Source organism: Geotrypetes seraphini, chromosome 4 (genome assembly GCF_902459505.1).
Source record: "Geotrypetes seraphini chromosome 4, aGeoSer1.1, whole genome shotgun sequence".
In the NCBI taxonomy this organism is placed as follows: Eukaryota; Metazoa; Chordata; class Amphibia; order Gymnophiona; family Dermophiidae; genus Geotrypetes; species Geotrypetes seraphini.
Window position 1 is genome coordinate 247778994 of NC_047087.1, and position 22910 is coordinate 247801903.

The window sequence follows — 22910 nt, forward strand, 5'->3', positions numbered from 1 at the left end:
CGCGCTAAACTATTGATTAGGGGCAGCTCTGTGCCGAAGTTAAAAGCATACACAGCTGCCGCTGCTGGTCTGGAGGTGCGGAGACAAGGCAGGAGGCAAACGCGGTGGAAGGCAGGAGTCCCGGCGAAGGCAGGAGTCCCGGCACAGCGACTGCAACAGGAAGTTGCAAGTCAGCTGACGCCGGCCTTTCGTTGCGGCGGGGACCGAATCCTTCGCGGACCGGCAAGATTTTGTTTGCGGACCGGCGGTTGAAGAACTGTGCTCTACACTGTGTGCGCTGTGACGAGAAACTTGTGCGCTGCGAGGTAATATTTTGTGCGCCAGCGCACCCCAGCGCAGCTTAGCGGGAACACTGCCAACCTAACTATGACCTAATGTTCAGGTCCAGACCAGTTTAAGGGCTCTGCTCTCAATACACTGCAGCTAAGAGTCACCAGAAGTGACTCTTAAAAATGTAGAAGATCCTTTCTGTCTGAGAATCTGTACTGTATAGTCAGAAAGGCTCTCTCTTTTCCATATATAGTACGAGCCCCAGTTGAGAATTAACAGCATAAAGTATGGCACAAATAGTCACATCCTGCTTTGTGCAACACACACATTACACACAACACCACCTTCTCCTCCTGCCCATTCTCTGAATCCTGACTGGGCTTTCAGTGCTTTCCTAGCTTTCTTCAATAGGATTGTTTCTGCCCGATATTCAGTGCTATTTAGCTGGCCAGAAACAGCTCCTGGCCAGCTAAATAGCACTAAGCCAGCTAAATAGCACTAAGCCAGCTAACCACCGATATTCAATGGGAGATAACCATTTATCTCCCGCTGATTATCCCGGTCACTGGCTATCCCAGTTACCAGCTATGTTGCATGACATAGCTGGTCAGCGCCAATATTCATTGGCTGACCAGCTATGTCTAGAGGCCAGAAAAACTCACCTAAATAGCAGGTCTATCTTTGGCCACTATAACTTCGCTGGTCAGTCAATGAATATCAGCTTAGTTGGCTATGTCTACTATGACTGAACTTAGACCAGAAATTAAATGCCGGTGGCCAGATATGGCCCCAGCACTGAATTTCTGGGTTCGCCACTGACCACGGTAGGTAGCTGATTTGAATATATCAGCCCCATATCTATATTCACACCGCCTGCTTTGCTGAAGATGATGTGCTGCAAAATGGTTTAAAAGGTATGTATGTTTTAGGCTTGAAAGGGTTGGTACATATGGCATTAGAGTACATTTGTCTCTGCTACTACCCTCCCATTCCAAAATTCACTTTAACCTTAAAATGGAAGTTTTGCCATTTTTGTTTCATTTCTTTCTGTATTTAAACAACTGAGTCTTCTAGCTTGAGATACTTCTACAGATATCACATTTTAGAAATAACGGGGCATATACTCAAAGGCACTTATATAGCTCATAGGTATTGCTAACTGAATAAGTGCTGGCGAGAAGGATATTCAGTAGCAATATCTGAATAATGCCACTGAATTTCTCCTTTGACTGCCTCAGGCTGCTAACTGGATAAAATTTAGAACAGGAAGAAGGCTGCTGTAAATTTATCCATTAACTGGGCATTCAGGTCGGTAAAGAAACCAGATACTTAGTGCTGGTCAGTATCTGCTGCAGGTAAATAATAGGTGATATGTATTTTCTAACTTTGCCTTTTGCGCATCATTCAGATTAATTTTTATTTAATTTACAAAGTTAATATTAAAGAGCCTACTCAATAACTTTTAGCATATACATTAAGGCCCTTATGTGCATGATAAAAAAAATTACAGAACATAGGCTCCTCTGAGAATAAAATCCAATCAAAACAACAGAGTGGACAGCAGTCAAGAGTAGGCTCGAAGTGAGCAACAAAAGCACAGTTACTTACCGTAACAGGTGTTATCCAAGGACAGCAGGCAGGTATTCTCACATGTGGGGTGACGTCATCCACAGATCCTCGGTACGGACAGTTTTAAAAGTGCATTGCCACTTTAAGGTTATAGAAACTTTGTGACTGCTCGCACCATGCATTGGTGAGTGTCTTCCCATCCAATGTAGCTCACGGTACCTCAGTTCCGTAAGTAAGCTAAGAAGCCAACCAGTGGAGATGGGTAGGTTGTGAGAATATCTGCCTGCTGTTCCTGGATAACACCTGTTACGGTAAATAACGGTGCTTTATCCCAGAAAAGCTGGCAGCATATTCTCACATGTGGGACTCCCTAGCTTACTACAATGGGATGGAAGGAGTGTTGGCCATTAAGAAAATATATTTTGCAAAACTGCTTGGCCGAAGTGGCCATTCTGTCTGGAATAAGATTCCAGACAGTAATGAGACGTGAATGTATGAACTGAGGATCAAGTAGAAGCTTTACATATCTTATCAATAGGAGTGGAACTTAGGAAAGCAACTGAAGCTGCCATAGCTCAGACTTTATGAGCTGTGACTCAACTTCCAAGGTGCAGCTCAGTTTGCATAACAAAAGGCAATATGTGTCGCTAATCATGTGGAAATAGTTCTCTTGCATACAGACTTTCCCAACCTGTTAGGATCATAGGAGATGAACAGTTGAGGAGATGTTCTATGCGGTTGAGTACACTGTAAGTAATAAGCCAAGGCTCGTTTGTAGTCCAAAGTATGAAAAGCCATTTTTCCAGAGTGAGAATGAGGCTTAGGGAAGAACACTAGAAGCACAATCACTTGATTGAGATGAAACTCAGTGACTACCTTCAGAAGGAACTGGATGGGTGCGAAGCACTACTTTGTCATGGTGGAACACTGTAAAAGGCGGGTCCGCCACCAGTACTTGAAGCTCGCTCACTCGACGAGCAGAAGCAATAGAGATGAGAAATACTACTTTCCAAGTGAGATATTTGAGATGAGCTGAAGACATTGGTTCAAATGTAGGCTTCTTATGAGTCTAAAGCAGGGGTAGGGAACTCCGGTCCTCGAGAGCCGTATTCCAGTTGGGTTTTCAGGATTTCCCCAATGAATATGCATGAGATCTATTTGCATGCACTGCTTTCAATGCATATTCATTGGGGAAATCCTGAAAACCCGACTGGAATACGGCTCTCGAGGACCGGAGTTCTCTACCCCTGGTCTAGAGAGAACAACATTAAGATCCCAAACCACTGGGAGAGGTGGTTTAACATGGAAAAGTCCTTTCATGAATCTGGAAACAAGAGGATGAGCAGCCAGAGGTTTATCGTTGACTGGTCCATGAAAAGCATTTATAGCAGTGGTTCCCAACCCTGTCCTGGAGGAACACCAGGCCAATTGGGTTTTCAGGCTAGCCCTAATGAATATGCATGAAACAAATTTGCATGCCTATCACTTCCATCATATGCAAATCTCTCTCATGCATATTCATTAGGGCTAGCCTGAAAACCCGATTGGCCTGGTGTTCCTCCAGGACAGGGTTGGGAATCACTGATTTATAGCACTAGATGAACTCTAACTGAAATGATTTTAAAACCTGAGGATGGATAAATGGAGAAGATAATCCAAAACTGAAGATATAGAGGAGGATGAAGCATCATGATGATGAAGAGTACACCACGTAGAAAACCGTGTCCACTTCTGTTGGTAGCACTGCTGTGTAGAAGGTTTTCTGGATGCATTCAAAATGAGCCAGACAGAATCAGAAAGATCAGTGTCAGCTGAGGTCATCCCGAGAGATACCAAGCTGTCAAGTACAAGGACTGTAGGTTGGAATGTAAAAGAGATCCTTGACTCTGTGGGTGAAGAGATGGAAAGATCTGCAGGTGTATTAGTTCTTTGAGATTGAGATGAAGTAGAAGGGAGAACCATGATTGTCTGGCCCACTGAGGGGCTATGAGGATCATGGTGGCCGATTCTTGTTTGAGCTTGACCAGCGACTTGAGAATGAGAGGAAATGGTGGAAAAACATAAAGGAATTTGTGCGTCCAACCCAGAAGAAAAGCATCCTCTTCTAGACATAGAAACATGATGGCAGATAAAGGCCAAATGGCCTAGTCTACCCATCTGCAGTAGCCATTATCTCTTTCTCTCTCAGAGATCCTACGTGCCTATCCCAGGCCCTTTTGAATTCAGACATAGTCTCTGTCTCCACTACCTCTTCTGGGAGACTGTTCCATGCATCTACCACCCTTTCTGTAAAAAAGTATTTCCTTAGATTACTCCAGAGCCTATCACCTCTTAATTTCATCCTATGCCCTCTCATTGCAGAGTTTCCTTTCAAATGAAAGAGACACGACTCATGCGCATTTATATTACGTATGAATTTAAACGTCTCGATCATATCTCCCCTCTCCCGCATGGAGAAGTCTGGAATGGAGTGGGTAAGCTCCAAGAAGTATCCTTTCTTTACTACTTCCAGAACCTACTGATACAAGGTGATGTGGGCCCACTCACAATGAAAGAACAACCTGTCCCCAACTAGCAACAATGAGGGATCTGGCATGTCCTCATTTGGGCAGGATGAGCGGCTGGAGCTCTGCATGCAGTGGCTGAACGACCGGCTCTCATAGGGCCCCAAAAGGACCCCAACTGAAAGGACATTCCTGAGGTAGGCCTAGGTAGGAGCACATTGGGCTGGCTGGAAATGACTCGGCCCTTTTGGGCGACCTCTGAAAGTGGGGGATCACTGGAATCTCTTTGGCCTCAGCTCAGGGAAATGCAGAGGTCAAGCATCCTCCATATCCTTTACCAACTTTCCTAGGTCCTCCCCAAACAGCAGGCACTTTTGAAAGGGCAACTGACTAAGAAGATTCTTGGAGTCAGCATCCACCACCCAGTGACAGCTCACAACAGACAAGCACACTCACCGAGAGGCCAGGCAGACCAGGTCATCCAATACATTCTCCAAAAAGGCCTCTCCAGACTCTAGGCAAGACACTTCCAAGGACTTTGGCAGCTGCTGCAGCCAGCACAGCATGGCACATCACAGGAAGGGAAAACAGTTGACAGGAGGGGCAAACAAGGTTGACATATGTGCAGATTTGTCAGCTTTTGCAGACATTAGTATGTGCTTGCAGGCAAATCGGGCCATGTGGCTAGCACCTGTAAGCCTGCCCTGCCGTTCAAGCCAACTTGAGCCCAGGACTCTGACATCTTCACTAACTTGCTGGTGCACCTTTTTATTTTAGCAAAATGTTTATTCCTTGCACCAGGGAAAAAAGATGAGCAGGCAAACTAATTAGAAATATTTACATAAGAACATAAGAATTGCTGCTGCTGGGTCAGACCAGTGGTCCATCGTGCCCAGCAGCCCACTCATGCGGCGGCCCCCGGGTCAAAGACCAGTGCTCTAAAATGAGTCCAGCCTCACCTGTGTACGTCTCAGTTTAGCAGGAACTTGTCCAGCTTAGTTTTGAAACCCTGGAGGGTGTTTTCCCTACAACAGACTCCGGAAGAGCGTTCCAGCTCTCCATCACTCTCTGGGTGAAGAAGAACTTCCTTATGTTTGTACGGAATCTATCCCCTTTCAACTTTAGAGAGTGCCCTCTCATTCTCCCTACCTTGGAGAGTGTGAACAGTCTGTCTTTATCATAAGAGTTGCATACTGGGACAGACCAAAGGGCCATCAAGCCCAGTATCCTGTTTCCAACAGTGGCCAACCCAGATCACAAGTACCTCGCAAGATCCCAATGAGAAAAACATATTTTACGCTGCTTATCCTAGAAATAAGCAGTGGATTTCTCCAAGCCGTCTTAATAATGGCCTATGGACTTCTCTTTTAGATTATCCAAATGTTTTTTTAAAACCTGCTAACTGCTTTCACTATATTCTCTGGCAATGAATTCCAGTGTTTAATTACCCGTTGAGTGAAGAAATATTTTCTCCAGTTTGTTTTAAATCTAATATTTAGTAGTTTCATCTCATGCCCCCTAGTTCTAGTATTTTTGGAAAAAGTAAACAAGCGATTCAACATCTACTTGTTCCACTCCACTCCGTATTTTATATACCTTGATCATATCTCCTCTGAACCATGATAGAGGTCTATAAAATACTGAGTGCCTGGAAACTGAAGGGGAGCCTGGGGTATATACACCCAAACAAGGTAAACGGGCAAGAAGGGGTAAGAGGATGGGGACTCATACCTTTAGGTCTGGGTCCTGAAGGACCAAGACAAAATCCTACTCAATGGATGCTAAGAAGTATGAATGGGGACAGTGGAGCCAAACTCCATGCTCGACCAGGTCCAGTCTGGGAACTGAATAACCTGAGAACAGATCTTAGGCTCAACCAAACTGTGTTGCTGCAGCCTGCAGGGCAGGGAGCTAGAGCAGGGACCAGGAGCATCAGACGGTGCTGAAATGTCTGGGCGCAATTGTCAGCGCGCATTTGCCTTGTGCGCATTTGACTTGCCACCAAAGAAAATACAGGATCTTTCCAGGGAGCACCACTAGCTAATACCGGTGAGGTCACTGGTTAAACAGTTTTTCTCTACATTACCTCCATCTGCTAGGGGAGTGTGTGGCGCAGTGGTTAAAGCTACAACTTCAGCACCCTGAGGTTGGAGGTTCAAACCCACACTGCTCCTTGTGACCCTGGGCAAGTCACTTAATCCTCCCATTGCCACAGGTACATTATTAATAATAATAATAATTTTTATTTTGTATACTGCCATACCCAGGGAGTTCTAGGCGGTTCAGAGCAGATAGATTCAGTACAAACAGTGCAGTTGAAGTTGACAACAAAAATGAGCAAAGCAATTATAAAAGTAACATGCTGGTTATACGTCTACAATTTAAGTGAAGGGAGCAAAAAAATATATGCAATATGTACAAAGAGTACAATAAGTACAAGGAATAAGGACATGCATAAGTACATGCAGCAGAAAGTACGTGCAACAAAATACATGCAATAGATACAATAAGTACATGCATACAGTTTAAGAGAAGGAGAACTGCATACACGCCATAAGGAAGGAGCCTATAAGGAGAAAGTAAACAAGCCGTAAGGAGGGAGCCACAATCTTAGAAGAGTGAGAGGGGGAGGTCATGGGGTATGATTAAGGATTCGGTCTGTTGAATAGCTGAGTTTTAATCTGCTTTCTAAAATTGAGATATGAAGAGGCATCAAGTATAATTTGGGCGAGCAATGAATTTAGTTTAGCCGCTTGAAAGGAGAAGGTTCTTTTGAAGAATCTTTTCAGGTGGCATGATTTTAGTGAGGGAAAAGCGAACAGGTTTATTCTGCGGGAGATCTTATTGTTGTGGCTCAGGTTGAAGTGAGGGTAAAGATAATCCGACGACATACCAAATACTGTTTTGTAGGAGATGCATGAGAACTTAAACAGAACTCTGGATTCGAACAGCTGCCAGTGCAGCTTGTGGTAGAAAGGGGTTATGTGTTCCCATTTCTTCAAGCCAAAGATGAGATGGAGGGCAGTATTTTGGACCAACCTCAACTTCCTGGTGATTTTCTTGAAGGCGTCTAAGTATATGATATTACAGTAGTCCAGGACACTCAGAATAGAAGATTGTACCAGCAGACGAAAGGAGGCGTCATCAAAGTATTTTTTTATGGTGCGGAGTTTCCAGAGCACCGAGATATTTTTCTTAAATACTAGGTCGGAGTGTTTCTCCAAAGTGAGATGCTTATCTAAAGTGACGCCTAGTGTTTTTAAGGATTGCTCAATACAGTAGTCCAGCCCATTCACAGCTTAGTTTCCTTGATTTTGTCATTTGGGGCTGCCAAGAAGAATTTAGTTTTATCTGGGTTTAACTTTAAATGAAACGCTGACATCCAAAGTTCGACCTGATTTAGAATAGATGATAGAGAATTTAGCAGCTCTGATGTAAAGCAGGATAGCGGCATGACTATGGTGATATCATCCGCGTAGATGAAGAATTTGAGCCCTAGACTCTGTAAGAGGTTTCCTAGGGAGGCAAGGTAGATGTTGAACAGGGTGGGGGACAAAGGGGAGCCCTGTGGAACCCCACAGGGGTTGTCCCAACCGTATGAGATGGTATCGTCCTTAAACACCTTATAAGATCTATTTCCCAGAAACCCATGGAACCAATTGAGAACATGGCCTGAGATTCCGATGGATGTCAAACAATCCAGCAGAATAGCATGGTCAAAAAAATCAAATGCACTACTCAGATCAAGTTGCAATATCAGAGCACTTGATCCTCGGCTGAAAAGAAGGTGGAGGTAATCAAACAGCGAGGCTATAATTGTTTTGGTACTGTGCCCTGATTGGAAGCCGGATTGGTTGTTGTGTAAGATGTTGTGTTTCTCCAGATATGTAGAGAGTTGGATATTTACCACCCCTTCTGATATTTTGGTTACCAGAGGGATATTGGCGATGGGTCTAAAGTTAGAAGCAATGTTAGATGGTTCTTTAGCATTTTTTATAATTGGAGTAATCATAATGTGACCTTGCTCGACAGGGAACCCTAGGTACATTAGATAGACTGTGAGCCCAGCAGGACAGAAAGAAAAATGCTTGAGTACCTGAATAAATTCATGTAAACTGTTCTGAGCTCACTTGGGAGAACAGTATAGCAAATTGAATAAATAAATAGAAGGGGATAACAATTAATTTTGCAGAACAGTTTAGCTAGAAGCTAAGGAAGATGCTATTACATTTCTTTCTTTTTAGACAATATAAAATCTTGCTGAAAGACAAACAAGTGGAGAATCTCCTCACTAACAGGACAGGATTATTTTTGTGTTGTACCGAAGAGTAGGAAAATAAAACAGAGACTAAGGATGGTGCTGAATATAGGAAGGGCTGTGTATACCCAGAACTTCATAAAAACATTAACAAAAAATTTCTAAACAAATAGGTATTTAACTTCCTATGAAAACAGAAATAACTTCTCTCCAATCTAACATTTAAAGGAAGCAAGTTCCACATGCAGGCAGCCTGATCTGAGAAGCTCAATTGAGAATACCTCCTATGAAAGACATTGCTGGAAAATACAGTATTGGCTAACTAGTAGTCTGCTGCACCCTACTATTTTCAGACAAATGTATATGACAACTGACGTATCTGGAGACTGCCCACAGACAATCTGGCTGCACTATTTTGTAAGGTCTACAACCATTTAACCAATTTCACTTAACAACCTGCAACAATAAGGTTATAATAATTAGCCAAAGGAAGAGACAAAGCCTGCGCTAATATCCTATAATGATCAAAAAGAAAATTCTTTATAATACTACGGAGCCTTCATAAAACATTAAAAGCTTTTTGAGGCAGTAATTCAACAATTTCAAGAGTAAGGCTTGAAATTGAAACCACACCTAGAACACTCAAGACAGGTTCAGATTGAAAGACCTTGAATTGTAAGATTACTAACTGGCGTCCATGTCACAGGCACCAGTTACAGAATTGGATTGCCGCTGAGCTGATCACAGCAAGGGAATCTCCCTGCCGTGATCAGTTTAGCGGCAGGGAACCCCTCCCCCCCATGAAGACTACCGGCAGGAGGGATGACCAGTCTCTCAAAATGTCTGCATTCCTGCTTTAGCTGGAGAAGCTTATCATTATACCAAGGATTGATATTATCACTAACCTTGGATTTCTTAACTAGAGGAGCAAGCCATCCAAACTTGAAGTCACAATGGAACACCAGATCCTCTGGATCTGGCAAACCATTATCTAAAATTGCCATAACAGTGTCCAAAATTTACCAAAATCAATCTGACCCCTTGAAACTTAAGTTCTGCATGTCAACTTCCACTGAGAATGTAAAAAAATGCCAATGAATAAATAAAATAAAATACATGGTGATCCAACTAAATAAAAAAAAAAGGTTACAACCAATATCTGCAGATGAAAAATAGGAATCTGAAAAATAAGCTAATATTCAAGACTATGCTCAGCTAATTGGGTAATAGGAAAAGAGCTCAATGAAAATCCTAATTGCTGCAAAAACCTCCTTCACATCTGATTTTAAAACATTTTCCATAAGCAGCTTAATATCCCCGAATAAAAGACAGCTCTTACAGTAAGGTACCACATACATAGCATATTCTTTAAAAATCTGCATGAACATCCATCTACCACCAGTTGATAAAACAAAATACATCTTATCTTGCCCTATAAACTACTGTCTGTAATCTCACAAGCTAGAATGTCGGTATTAAAAATCCCATACACGAATACAAGATGTCCAGGGCGGTACTTGGAGAGACACCCCCCCCCCTAGGAAAGAGACTTGGGAGTACTGGTCGACAAGTCAATGAAGCTGTCTGCACAATGCGTGGCAGCGGCAAAAAGGGAGAACAGAATGCTAGGAATGATTAAGAAGGGGATCACGAACAGATCGGAGAAGGTTATCATGCCGCTGTACCGGGCCATGGTACGCCCTCACCTGAAATACTGCATCCAGTACTGGTCACCGTACATGAAGAAGGTAACAGTACTACTCGAAAGGGTCCAGAGAAGAGCGACTAAAACGGTTAAGGGGTTGGAGGAGTTGCCATACAGTGAGAGATTAGAGAATCTGGGTCTATTCTCCCTTGAAAAGAGGAGACTGAGAGGGGACATGATCGAAACATTCAAGACAATGAAGAATAGACTTAATAGATAAAGACAGGTTGTTCACCCTTTCTAAGGTAGAAAGAACAAGAGGGCACTCTCTAAAGTTAAAAGGGGATAGATTTCGTACAAATGTAAGGAAGTTCTCCTTCACCCAGAGAGTGGTAGAGAACTGGAATGCTTTTCCGGAGACTGTTGTAGGGGAAGACACCCTCCAGGGATTCAGGATAAGGTTGGACAAGTTCCTGCTGAACCAGAACGAATTCAGGTAGGGCTGGTCTCGGTTAGGGCACTGGTCTTTGACCTAGGGGCCGTCGCGTGAGCGGACTGCTGGGCGCGATGGATCACTGGTCAGACCCTGCAGCGGCAAATCTTATGTTCTATAGACCAAGTTTGTCCAACCTTTTTCTGAGGGCCACAATTTATATTTTGTAACATTTGAAGGGCCACACTCTGAAAATCACATACTCTCCGAGATCACTCAATCTCTCTCTTTCTCATGTACCCCATCCCCCAGCCTCTCCCATGTCTCCCTCCCAGCCTTCTCCCAGTCTCTCTTACCTGGCTGACTCGGCTGCCCTTGTTTCACCTGAGAATGCACCTCTTGCAAATACACTTTACGTATGTTAAACAGATATTTGCACAATAGCACTAAGGCAGCATGCTGGCAAATTTGTGCACATACGTGCATATAAACATATAAATGTTGGTGTCTAGGTCAGTGTTTTTCAATCTTTTTACACCTATGGACTGGCAGAAATAAAAGAATTATTCTGTGGACTGGCATCAGTCCGTGGACCGGCAGTTGAAGAACACTGGGCTAAGTCGTGGGCCAGATCCCGCCCCCATAATAGTACTAATTGCACCTTGCACGTCCCGTGCCTCATCTGGAAGCCTTCCCTCTGACATTGCAACGTCAGAGAGAAGGCTTCCGATTCAGGCTGCAGGATACCCGTAGGAGCCACTGCCCGTGGCTTTGTGTACTGAATCAGTTAGGAAGAAGGAGCTGGGTCGAAGATAACGCCGCATCGATCGCACCGTGGACCGGCGGTTGAAAAACACTGTTTTGGGCCTGATGCACATGCTGGCCCTGTGGACCGGCAGGAAATTTCTGTGGACCGGCCCTGGTCCATGGACCAATGGTTGAAGAACACTGGTCTAGGTCAGTGGTTCCCAACCCTGTCCTGGAGGACCACCAGGCCAGTCGGGTTTTCAGGCTAGCCCTAATGAATATGCATGAGAGAGATTTGCATATAATTGAAGTGGCAGGCATGCAAATCTGCTCCATGCATATTCATTAGGGCTAGCCTGAAAACCCGACTGGCCTGGTGGTCCTCCAGGACAGGGTTGGGAACCACTGGTCTAGGTTATAGAATTGCCCCTTAATTCTGAACTTGGAGAGCTGTTTCATCCACTTGTTTCCCAAACTTTATCTTGCTTGATAATGGAGGGCCTATTGCAGAAATTAGGAAGGGGTACTGAAGAGTAAGAGTAGCATCATAAATAGATATTAGCTTTAAAAATAAACTTATCAGGAACATTTTAATTTTAGCATAAGCATTCCAACCCATTACCATCACCACTAAAAAAAGAAAAACTGTTGTAGCAATTTTGAAAACAGAAATAAGAGCTAACAAAGAAACTGTTAATGATACTTTACTATTAAACTAATCCAGGGGTAGGCAATTCTGGTCCTTGAGAGCCGGAGCCAGGTCAGGTTTTCAGGATATCCACAATGAATATGTATGAGATGGTTTGCATGCACTGCCTCCTTGAGATGCAAATCTATCTCATGCATATTTATTGTGGATATCCTGAAAATCTGACCTGGCTCCAGCTCTCGAGGACTGGAATTGCCTACCCCTGAACTAATCTAATGCATTTGTGAACCTTCTATCCAACCCAATGAGGCAAGCATAGATCTAATCATTAGTCACTAATGTTGGCCCAATAAAGAAGGTACCATCTATAATTTATGCTGATCTTTATTTCGATAAATCCACACTACTTTTCATAAAGACACAAAAGCTACACCCCTTAATGTGATATTGGTATGAGTGCATGTTTTTATTCAGTGGTCTAGTAACAACTAATTATCAGTGGGGCAGTACCCAAAGTGTCAAGCTAATTTAATTTGGCCAAAAGCACAATACAGTAAAACCTTGGTTTACGAGCATAATTAGTTCCAGAAGCATGCTCGTAAACCAAATCGCTCGTATATCAAAGCAAGTTTCCCCATAGGAAGTAAGGGAAACTGCTTTGATTGGTTCCACCTCCTCCCCCCCCCCGAGGCTACCGGCGTTGCTCCATTCTCCCTCCCCTTGAGGAATCTGACGCTGTTCCAACCCCCCCTCCTGCGATCCGGTATCCCCCCCAGCGATCCGGCATCCCCCCGCTCGCGTTGCCCCCCCTCCACCGCGATCCTACTTTCCCCCCCCCCCGAGCAGTCAATGACACCCTTTACCCTGGGCTGGGTGGTGCGTCGGAAATCCTCCTTCTTCTGGTCTGGACTGGGCTGGGCTGGACTGGCATTGAGCATTTGCGCATGCTCAAAGCCTTCTGGTTTTGCTCTCAATCTCGGAGAGAGCGAGACCAGAAGGCTTTGAGCATGTGCAAATGCTCAAAGCCAGTCCAGCCCAGCCCAGACCAGAAGAAGGAGGATCTCCGACGCACCGCCCAGCCCAGGCCGCGCCAGAAGAGGGAGGATCTTCGGGCACCGGCACTGGTGCCAAGTTGGGTAAAGGGTGTCATTGACTGTTCGGGGGAGGGGGGGAAGTATGATCGCGGTGGAGGGGGGACAACGCGAGCGGGGGGATGCCAGATCGCTGGGGGGGATGCCCGATCGCAAGGGGGGGGGCGCTCGTACAGTGAGACAAGCTCGGTTTACGAGGCACCAAGTTTGCAAATGTTTTGCTCGTCTTGCAAAACACTTGCAAACTGGTGCACTCGTAAACCGAGGTACCACTGTATATTGTTACCAACCTACACGACTTGGAATGTTTCACACTGACTGCATTATACTGTTGTAAATTTTACCTTATGTTTAAATTTGTTGGAATTCTTGTTTTCTTTCTTGTTTAGATCAATAAAGTAGTGGGTGATTCGATCCTTGGATTTTGAATCCATATCCCACAAAATCTTGAATGAATCGCATGTGATGTTACAAATTCTAATGTTGTGTGGCACAGGAAGCTCTTCCATTTCTGCAATGCCACTATCCTGTGATTTATTTCCTGCAAAGGATAGAAAAAAATGGTAATAATAATCTTAATACAATTTATTATCTGCTATACTGTTAAATTCAGAGCAGAAAACAAATGCAAGAAGTTAGACATTTCCAGGAATTATAATAATTAATCTTTGCATAAAATAAAAAGTCAAGCCTCCTTTATAGTTAGAGTATTTGGAAGACCATGCTTTGCTCAAAGAAGTAGGGTGAGAGGACTGTAGGGGGTGGTGGGAACATTGGTTGGCTATGCTTTCTTAGGAATGTCTGACCAATTGGCTGCAGTTATCTTTGTTTCATTTTCCAAGCCTCTGCCAGCTTGCATTATAACTTGCTGTGTTCTCCCTTTTACATTCCATGTCTTCTCTTAGCTTTTCAAGAAATGTTCGTGCATGCTTAGAGGCACTCCACACACAGCCCAGAGCTCGGGGCCTTCCAAAACCCTGGGTTTTGGAAATCCCTGGACACTCAAGACAGTCCTCTAAAAGGAGGACATGTCTGGGTTTTCATTGACATCTGGTAACCCTACTTAACAATCTTCAGTCCGGTTTTCCCTGCAGCTTATTAGCTGGCTAAGCTGCTATGCTTTGTTAGAAATATCTGCCCAATGGGCTGAATGGGGAGGCAAGAACATCAGAAAAATCCCCAAATGAATCCCCACCCTCACACACACACTGCTCCTTGTGACCCTGGGCAAGTCACTTAATCCCCAATTGTCTGCCAGGACAGACAGGGGAAATTACTTGAGTACCTGAATGTACACCACTTAGATTATAAGTGGTATATAAATACTAAACATAAAAAATAAATGAATGAATTTTGCTAAACTCTAGACCTAGCTAAATTGCTTTCTTTTACCCCCAAACCCTAGATTCACCTCATTTCATAAAAATCCTTAGGGCTTGTTTTCAAGATAAAATTTACTTACATATCTACAAACATACAATTATTGCTTGCTTTCTACTACAGCATATAAGAACATAAGAATTGCCGCTGCTGGGTCAGACCAGTGGTCCATCTTGCCCAGCAGTCCGCTCAAGCAGCGGCACTCAGGTCAAAGACCAGTGCTCTAAATGAGTCCAGCCTCATCTGCGTACATTCCAGTTCAGCAGGAACTTGTCCAACTTTGTCTTGAAACCCTGGAGAGTGTTTTCCCCTATAACAGATTCCAGTAGAGCATTCCAGTTTTCCACCACTCTCTGGGTGAAGAAGAATTTCCTTATATTTGTATGGAATCTATCCCCTTTCAGCTTTAAAGAGTGCCCTCTCATTCTCCCTACCTTGGAAAGTCTATTCCCTTCAGTATTCTGAACGTTTCAATCAAGTCCCTTCTCAGTCTCCTCTTTTCAAGGGAGAAGAGGCCCAGTTTCTCCAATCTCTCATTGTATGGCAACTCCTCCGGCCCCTTAACGAATTTAGCCGCTCTTTTCTGGACCCTTTCGAGTAGTACCGTGTCCTTCTTCATGTACGGCGACCAGTGCTGGACGCAGTACTCCAGGTGAGGGCGCTCCATGGCCCGGTACAGCGGCATGATAACCCTCTCTGATCTGTTCATGATTCCCTTTTTAATCATTCCTAGCATTCTGTTCACCCTTTTTGCCACCACCGCATATTGCACAGATGGCTTCATCGACTTGTTGATCAGAACTCCCAAATCTCTTTCCTGGGAGGTCTCTCCAAGTACTGCCCCGGACATCCTGTATTCGTGCATGAAATTTTTGGTACTGACATGCATCACTTTACACTTATTTACGTTGAACCTCATTTGCCATGTCGATGCCCATTTCTCAAGCTTATTTATGTCACGTTGCAGATCTTCACAATCCCCCTGTGTCTTTACTAATCTAATCTAATCTAATCTAATCTAATCTAATCCTTCGTATCGTCCTCAAATTTAATCACCTCACTCATCATACCAATGTCCAGATCATTTATAAAGATGTTGAAGAGCACGGGTCCAAGCACCAAGCCATGTGGCACCCCACTGGTGATGCTCTCCCAGTCTGAATATTGTCCATTTATCCCCACTCTCTGTTTCCTATGCTCCAGCCAGTTTTTAATCCACGAAAGTATTTCACCCTCGATTCCATGACTCGCAATCTTCCGAAGTAGTCGTTCATGTGGAACCTTGTCGAACGACTTCTGAAAATCCAGATAAACAATTTCGACCGGGTCGCCCTTGTCTATCCGCCTGTTTACTCCCTTGAAGAAGTGCAGCAAGTTCGTCAGACAAGACCTGCCTTTGCTGAACCATGCTGGCTGGTCCTCATCAGACTGTGTCCGTCAAGGTGATCAATGATGCGGTCCTTTATCAGCGCCTCTACCATCTTTCCCGGGTACCGAGGTCAGACTCACCGGTCTGTAGTTTCCCGGATCTCCCCTCGAACCCTGTTTGAAGATTGGCATAACATTCGCCACCTTCCAGTCTTCCGGAATCTTTCCTGATTTGATCCGACAGGTTGGCTATTAGTTGAAGCAGTTCAGTTATAGTCCCTTTCAGTTCCTTGATGACCCTTGGATGGATGCCATCCGATCCTGGGAATTTATCGCTCTTTAGCCTACCTCTTCTAGACTGACCATCAGCCTTGTCAGTTTCCCGTCTTCGTTTCCAGCCTAGAGCCTGATGGGTTCCGGTATGTTGCGTATATCCTCTTCAGTAAATACAGATGAAAAAAATGTGTTTAGTTTGTCAGCGATTTCTTTATCTTCTTTTAGCACTCCCTTTATTCCATGGTCATCCAACGGCCCCACCGCTACCTTGGCGGGTTGTTTCCCCTTAATGTATCGTAAGAACTGCTTGAAGTTTTTCGACTCTTTGGCTATTTTTTCTTCGTAGTCTCTTTTGGCCCCTTTTACTGCCTTATGGCAACTGCATTGATGTCATTTGTGCTTATTCCAGTTTTCGTCCGTTTTTGACCTTTTCCATTCCTTAAACGAAGTTTTCTTGTCTCTGATTGCTTCCTTCACCTCTACAGTGAGCCACACCGGTTCTTTGTTCTTTTTCCTCTTGGATCCTTTGTTAATACGCGGTATATGTAGATTTTGCGCCTCAGTGACTGTGTCCTTAAAAAGGGACCAAGCTTGCTCTGGCGTTTTTACAGTGCTTATCCTATTCTTAATCTTCTTTCCCACCATGAGTCTCATCCCTTTGTAATTCCCTTTTTGGAAGTTTAATGCCATGGCCGTTGTTCTGGACCGATATTTCGCCCCTGCGTCCAGGTCGAAGTGGATCATGTTGTGATCACTGTTTCTCAGCGTACCTTCTACTGCTAAATCTTGTGCTGGTCCTCGTAGTCCTAATAGAATGAAGTCCAGTATTGCATTTCCTCTTGTCTTTTCCTTGACAAGTTGTTCCAGGAAGCAATCGCCTACAGCCTCCAGGAACTTGGCCTCCCTAGCGCAGTCGGAGGTGCCTAGGTTCAAGTCTATCCCCGGATAGTTGAAGTCACCCATGATAACTGCGTTGCCTCCCTTGCAGTTGCATTTAATCTCGTCCGTCATTTCTCCATCAATTTTTTCGGACTGATGCCGTCATTTCACCATCAATTTTTTCAATAGTAGATGCTGATCTTCGTTTCCAGGCCATTTATTTCCGGAATTTTAACCCATACAGACTCTAACTTATCCATCAGTTGTGGCGTGTTCTCTCCAGTAGATTTAATTCCCTCTTTGACGTATATAGCAATGCCCCCACCTTTTTGAGCCCCTCTATCTCTGCGGTATAGCTTGTATTCTGGTATCACAGTGTCCCAGACGTTTTCCTCAGTCTACCATGTTTCCGTGATTCCAATGATGTCAACGTTATCTTTTTGTGCCATTGCTTCTAATTCACCCATCTTATTCCTTAGGCTCCTTGCATTCGTATACATACACTTGAGTTTGTGGCCTGTTCCTTTCTTGCATTTTCTTCCCTCTTGTGTCCCTGTCTTGCCTGTGATCCAGTGAGTCTTCACCTATATCTTCCTGCACGGTATCCTCCGGTGAGTCTTCCCCTTTATCTTCTTGTACAGTATCCTCTGGGTATACCGGTTCCCGAACCATCGACTCTTTCTCTTGGTCAACTGTCGGCTTTTCCTTTTTTCCTAGTTTAAAAACTTCTCAACTTCTTTCTTGATGTTGCTTGCAAGTAACCTTGTTCCGTCTCTGCTGAGATGGAGTCCGTCCTTCCTGTACAGCTTGCTCTACCCCCAGAACGTCGTCCAGTTGTGCACAAAGAGGAATCCTTCTTCCTCACACCAGCGCCGCATCCACGCGTTGACTGCTTGCAGCTCCATCTGCCTATTCTCGTCGGTCCTGGGTACCGGCAGGATCTCCGAGAATGCTATCCTCTGTGTTCTGGTCTTCAGCTTCTTTCCTAGCATCCAGAACTGGTCCTTCAGTACTTCTCTGTTGTAGTTCCTATTGCTCACGTTGTTTGTCCCCACATGGATCATCACCGCCGTCTTCTTCCACACTGTCAATGATCAATGATATTACTGTAACTTATTGCGTTAGAAATGTAGTTTATATATAAGTAAGTTTTGATATCACGGGAAAAAGTTAAATATGAGGAAAAGTTCTAAGAATCATAGATATCTCCTTTCCTAGTTTAGAAGCTTAGGACAGAACCTGATAAAAATTTTTAAGGGCCCCTTTTACAAAGCCCTGGTAGTGATTCTTCACTGGCAAAAGCATTGAAGCCCATAGAAATTGAATGGGCTTCATTGCATTTGCTGAGCTGGAAACTGCTACCATGGCTTTGTAAAAGGGACCCTATTTTATTATACCCATTGGGGAAGGAAAACTAAAAAAAAAATGTCTTTGAAGCTTCTAACATTTTTATATCCTTTCTTTAAGATAAAATGTGAGTACAAATCAGGGCCATACCTAACGTGACCATAAATTTTTTCATCAAAATGGGACATCTATTGATTTTCAGTCCTGCCCCCTATCCCGCCCTAGCCCTGCCCCGCCCCAATTTCTTCCATTTTTCATGTACACACAATATCTTATTAATTCATAATGGTAAACATAAAAACACAAAGCACATTGTACGCAGAGAAAATGTTAATTATCATTTACGAGTTTCGGGTTTTTTCAAAGATGTTAAGGCAGATGACTTTAAAATATACAATGTCACCTCTGTAACTATAGAAAAATAGACAAATATAGTGCAAAATATAGACAGCAGATATAAATTCTCAAAATGGATACATTTTGATCACTAAATTGAAAATAAAATCATTTTTCCTACCTTTGGTGATTTCATGAGTCTCTGGTTACATTTCGCTCTTTCTCTCACAATCCAGCCCTTTCCCCTTTAGGGCCAGGTCTCTCTCTCTTTTCCCTCTGTTACCCTCCCCAGATCCAGTGTCAATTCTCCTTTGTACCTTTGTTTCAGGTCTCCCTCTCTCTCCCTCCTCTGTTATGATCTTGCATCTCCCTGTTCTTGCTCAGGGTCTCTCCCCCTCTGTCTGAACCTCCCTTAGTCCTGCATCTGCCTCCTGTCTTTCCTCTTTGGTCAAGGCCTTTCTAATCTGCTTACAACCCTCCCCTTCTCTCCTTCCTTCCTTCCTTCCTCCCTCCCTCCTTCCTATGTCCCCCCTCCCCCAAAGCCAGCCTGCCAGCCTAGTTCCCTCCCTCCCTGCTGCGCCGAAGCCAACCTGTCTGCCTCCCTCCCTCCAAAGCCTTACCTACCGCCAATTCTTCTGCTCCCCCACCCTGTTCGCCACCACCTGCTGCTGCTTCCCATCCGCCACAACAACCGCAAGAAAGGAAGGTCCAGGCACTGGCCCAGAAGCCTTCTCCCCGACGTCAATTCTGACATCGGAGAGGAAGTTCCAGGCCAGCCAATTGCTGCCTGACTGGTCCGGAACTTCCTCTCCGACGCCAGAATTGACGTCGGGGAGAAGGCTTCTGGGCCAGCACCTGGACCTTCCTTTCTTGCGGTTGTTGCTGCGGTGGGCGGGGAAGCAAGGAGAGAGCCCATTCTCCGCGATCGCCTGTCCCATTGTCCCCACGCATAGCTTCGGGACGCCATCTCTGAAAACGGGACAGAGGATCTGAAAATGGGACAGTCCCATTAAAATGGGACGTATGGTCACCTTAGCCATAACATGAATCACCATGCACATAAAACAGACAACTTAAAATTAACCCTTGCCTTCACTGGGAGCAAATGAGATTTTAGAAAAATGGTGTAACTCAATCAAACTTTGTCAGTGAGTAGATCACACGCTGTGTGGTGTTCTTTACTGTCTGCAGTTTTTTTTTATAAATCTGCTGAAAGCAAACCACATATGCAGTAATGTAGTAATCAAGCTGGCTCAAAATTATGGATTGCACTGTAATATATAACCAAATCTCTAATGTTACATGTATAACCAAATCTCTATTGTAACAAGTATGCTTGTCATATGAGTAAAAAGACAGTTGTGATGTGCATTTTTTTAATACAATTCATTCTGATACTTGCTGATAGCATCCAATAGAGGACAACAGATAGTTTACTTGTTAGAATAATAGATAGAAAAGATAATGACCTAGGTGCAAACTGCTTTTCTCACAGAATTCATTGTGAAATTAGATAAAGGCCAAATGGCCCATCCAGTCTGGCTACGTGGATGGTGTCGTCATGAGCATTTTGGCTTCCTAGACCATGGGATGATTTTCCAAGGGCTGCTGAGCAGGGATGGTTTTCATCTATCAAAGAAGGGAAGAAATGTCTTCGCTAGCAGGCTGGCTAATCTACTGAAGAGGGCTTTAAACTAGAAGTGATAGGGCAAGGTTATCAAAGTTCCCGGGTGAGTAAAAGCCCTCAGGTAAGTCAAACCCTTTGCAGGACCACATTTTGGATTTGTAGGTACTTGGAGGGCCTCAGAAAAAAATAGTTAATGTCTTATTAAAGAAATGACAATTTTGCATGAGGTAAAACTCTTTATAGTTTATAAATCTTTCCTTTTGGCTAAGTCTTAATAACATTATAATTTAAAGCTAAAGAGACATATGATCAAGAAACTGTTACTTTTGTGATTATAATAAACATACTGAGGGCCTTAAAATAGTGCCTGGTGGGCCGCATGTGGCCTCTGGGCCACGAGTTTGAGACCTACACGGTTGGGAAAGGGGGCAATGTCTGGAAAGTAGTATATACTAATGCTCGAAGTATGGGAAACAAGATTCTGTATCTAGAAGCTGTGATGGAATATAGTGGCGATCACAGAAAACCATGACTGGAATGTAGTTATACCAGACTATAATCTTTTCAGGAAACACAGGGTGGGAAGAAAAGGAGGGGGAGTAGCGTTATATGTTAAAGATCATATTAAAGCCACACAATTGCAGGATCTTCAGGGTAAGGAAGAAGCACTGTGGATCAATTTGGAAAGAAGGAATGGTGAATATATTTACATTGGTGTGATATACAGGCCTCCTTCACAGACAAAGAAGTAGATAGAGATTTAATAGTAGACATTAAGAATCTCTCTATAAAAGGGGAAGTCTTGCTAATAGGTGATTTTAATATGCCGGTTGTTGATTGGGGTATCACTATTGCGGGGTCTTCTAGAAGTAGGGAGATCCTGGATTCTCTACAAGGAGTACTGATCCAGCAGTTGGTAATGGAACCCATGCGGGTTGGGGTCATATTGGACTTAGTGCTTATAAATGGGGAAAGTGTTTCTGATGTTACAGTGGGTAATCATCTGGCATCCAGTGATCAGTGCATGGTATGGTTTAATATTAAGATGGGTATAGAGAGGGCTCATTCAAAAGCAAAGGTTCTAGACTTTAAAACAACTTTGTTTGGATGGGGGTTTACGTCAAGGAATTGTCTGGGTGAGAAAGTCTGGAAGGAATGGAAATGCGGTGGACAAAATTGAAAGGAGCGACAAACCTTTTTGTTAGGCAAGTAAATAAAAGTAAGAGGAAAAGAAGGCCGGTTTGGTTTTCAAAAGTAGTAACTAATAAGGTAAGGAATAAGAGGTTAGCTTTCATAAACTACAAAAGATTGCAGAAAGAGGAAGACAGGCAAAAATATCTGGAAAAGTTAAGAGAGGCTGGTCGAGTAGTCAGGAAAGCAAAGATACAAATGGAAGAAAAACACAGCTGTTAGGAAACAGGAAGTTGAAACAAAATAGGTGGGACTCAGAGAGTGAAGGTCCCAACGTCGGCAGCCTGTCTTGATTGCCGCCCCTGCCGAGTTGCTGAAGAGGGCCGCGGAGAAGTTGCAAGTAGAACGGAGAGAGCTGCAGATACAGGTGCAGAGCCTTATACAGAGGCATAAATACAGGTTTCAGGTTTATTTAAAATTTGATTGTATCACTTATAATACTTCTAAGTGATGTACAATTTAAAGACTTTTTTTTTTGTAGAACGGAAAAGAAAACAACAATAAACGCACAGCGATTCCGAAAAAAATAACAAAGCCGCGGTGCTAGAAGGCACTTCACACGGAGAAACACAAGAACAGGGCTTCTGGCTCCGTGGAAACTTTAGAACTGAGGACCACAAGGTAGGAATGCGCCCTCTAGTGGAGCGGGAAGGCATGCACATGCATGGTGCAGCATAGCAAACTTGAATCTTCAATCAAGTTTTCTTCAAAAGCTGTCCGCGTCGGGGCTCCTTGGATGACGTCACCCACATGTGAGAATATGCTGCCTGCTTGTCCTGGGATAACAGCAGTCGGCAGGAACCGCGGTCGGCAGGAATTTTAACTGTGCGGACTGGCGGGCTGTGTGAACTGGCAGAAATTTTCTGCGGACTGGCACCGGTCCACGGACCGGTTGAAGAACTGTGTGCTAGACCATCAGGTAACGGCCAGGATGCCAGAGGGAAGGCGAGGTGGGTCAGAGCTGGCCCAAAAGTTATTCGTGAATTTTCAATATTCCCAGGCCCTAACCCCCATGAATATTGAGGGAGAAGTATATTAGCTTTATGCTCAGCAGTATCCTATAAACACTGGCACACAAAACAGCGCAGAATTCTAAGGGGAAGTCACATGGGTGAGGCTTGTAAGTTGCATGCATTTAGGCATTCTCATTTACACCTACTATTGATATTGCATACACATACACTGTTAAAGGAATAAAAACTATGGCCAATTTTTGTCAGTCATTTTCTTTTTTATTCGTAAAAGTTTGGAATGGCCTTCCTTCTATAATTAGAGTTCTCTCTCATCTACCCACTTTTCTTAAAGTACTAAAGACATATTTATTTCAGAAATTTAATAAT

The 22910-nt window shown here is 43.9% G+C and overlaps 1 protein-coding gene across 6 annotated transcripts in view; it reads right to left on the reverse strand.

Annotated features, from left to right (window-relative positions):
• PHYHIPL (phytanoyl-CoA 2-hydroxylase interacting protein like) overlaps positions 1–22910 on the reverse strand; it is a 56345-nt gene that overhangs the window by 27820 nt on the left and 5615 nt on the right. For all 6 annotated transcript variants that reach the window (XM_033941496.1, XM_033941497.1, XM_033941493.1 and 3 more), the window contains exon 2: positions 13511–13707. In XM_033941496.1, coding sequence (XP_033797387.1) covers positions 13511–13675 — 165 coding nt within the window. In that variant the 5' untranslated portion in view covers positions 13676–13707. The remainder of the gene's footprint in view (positions 1–13510; positions 13708–22910) is intronic.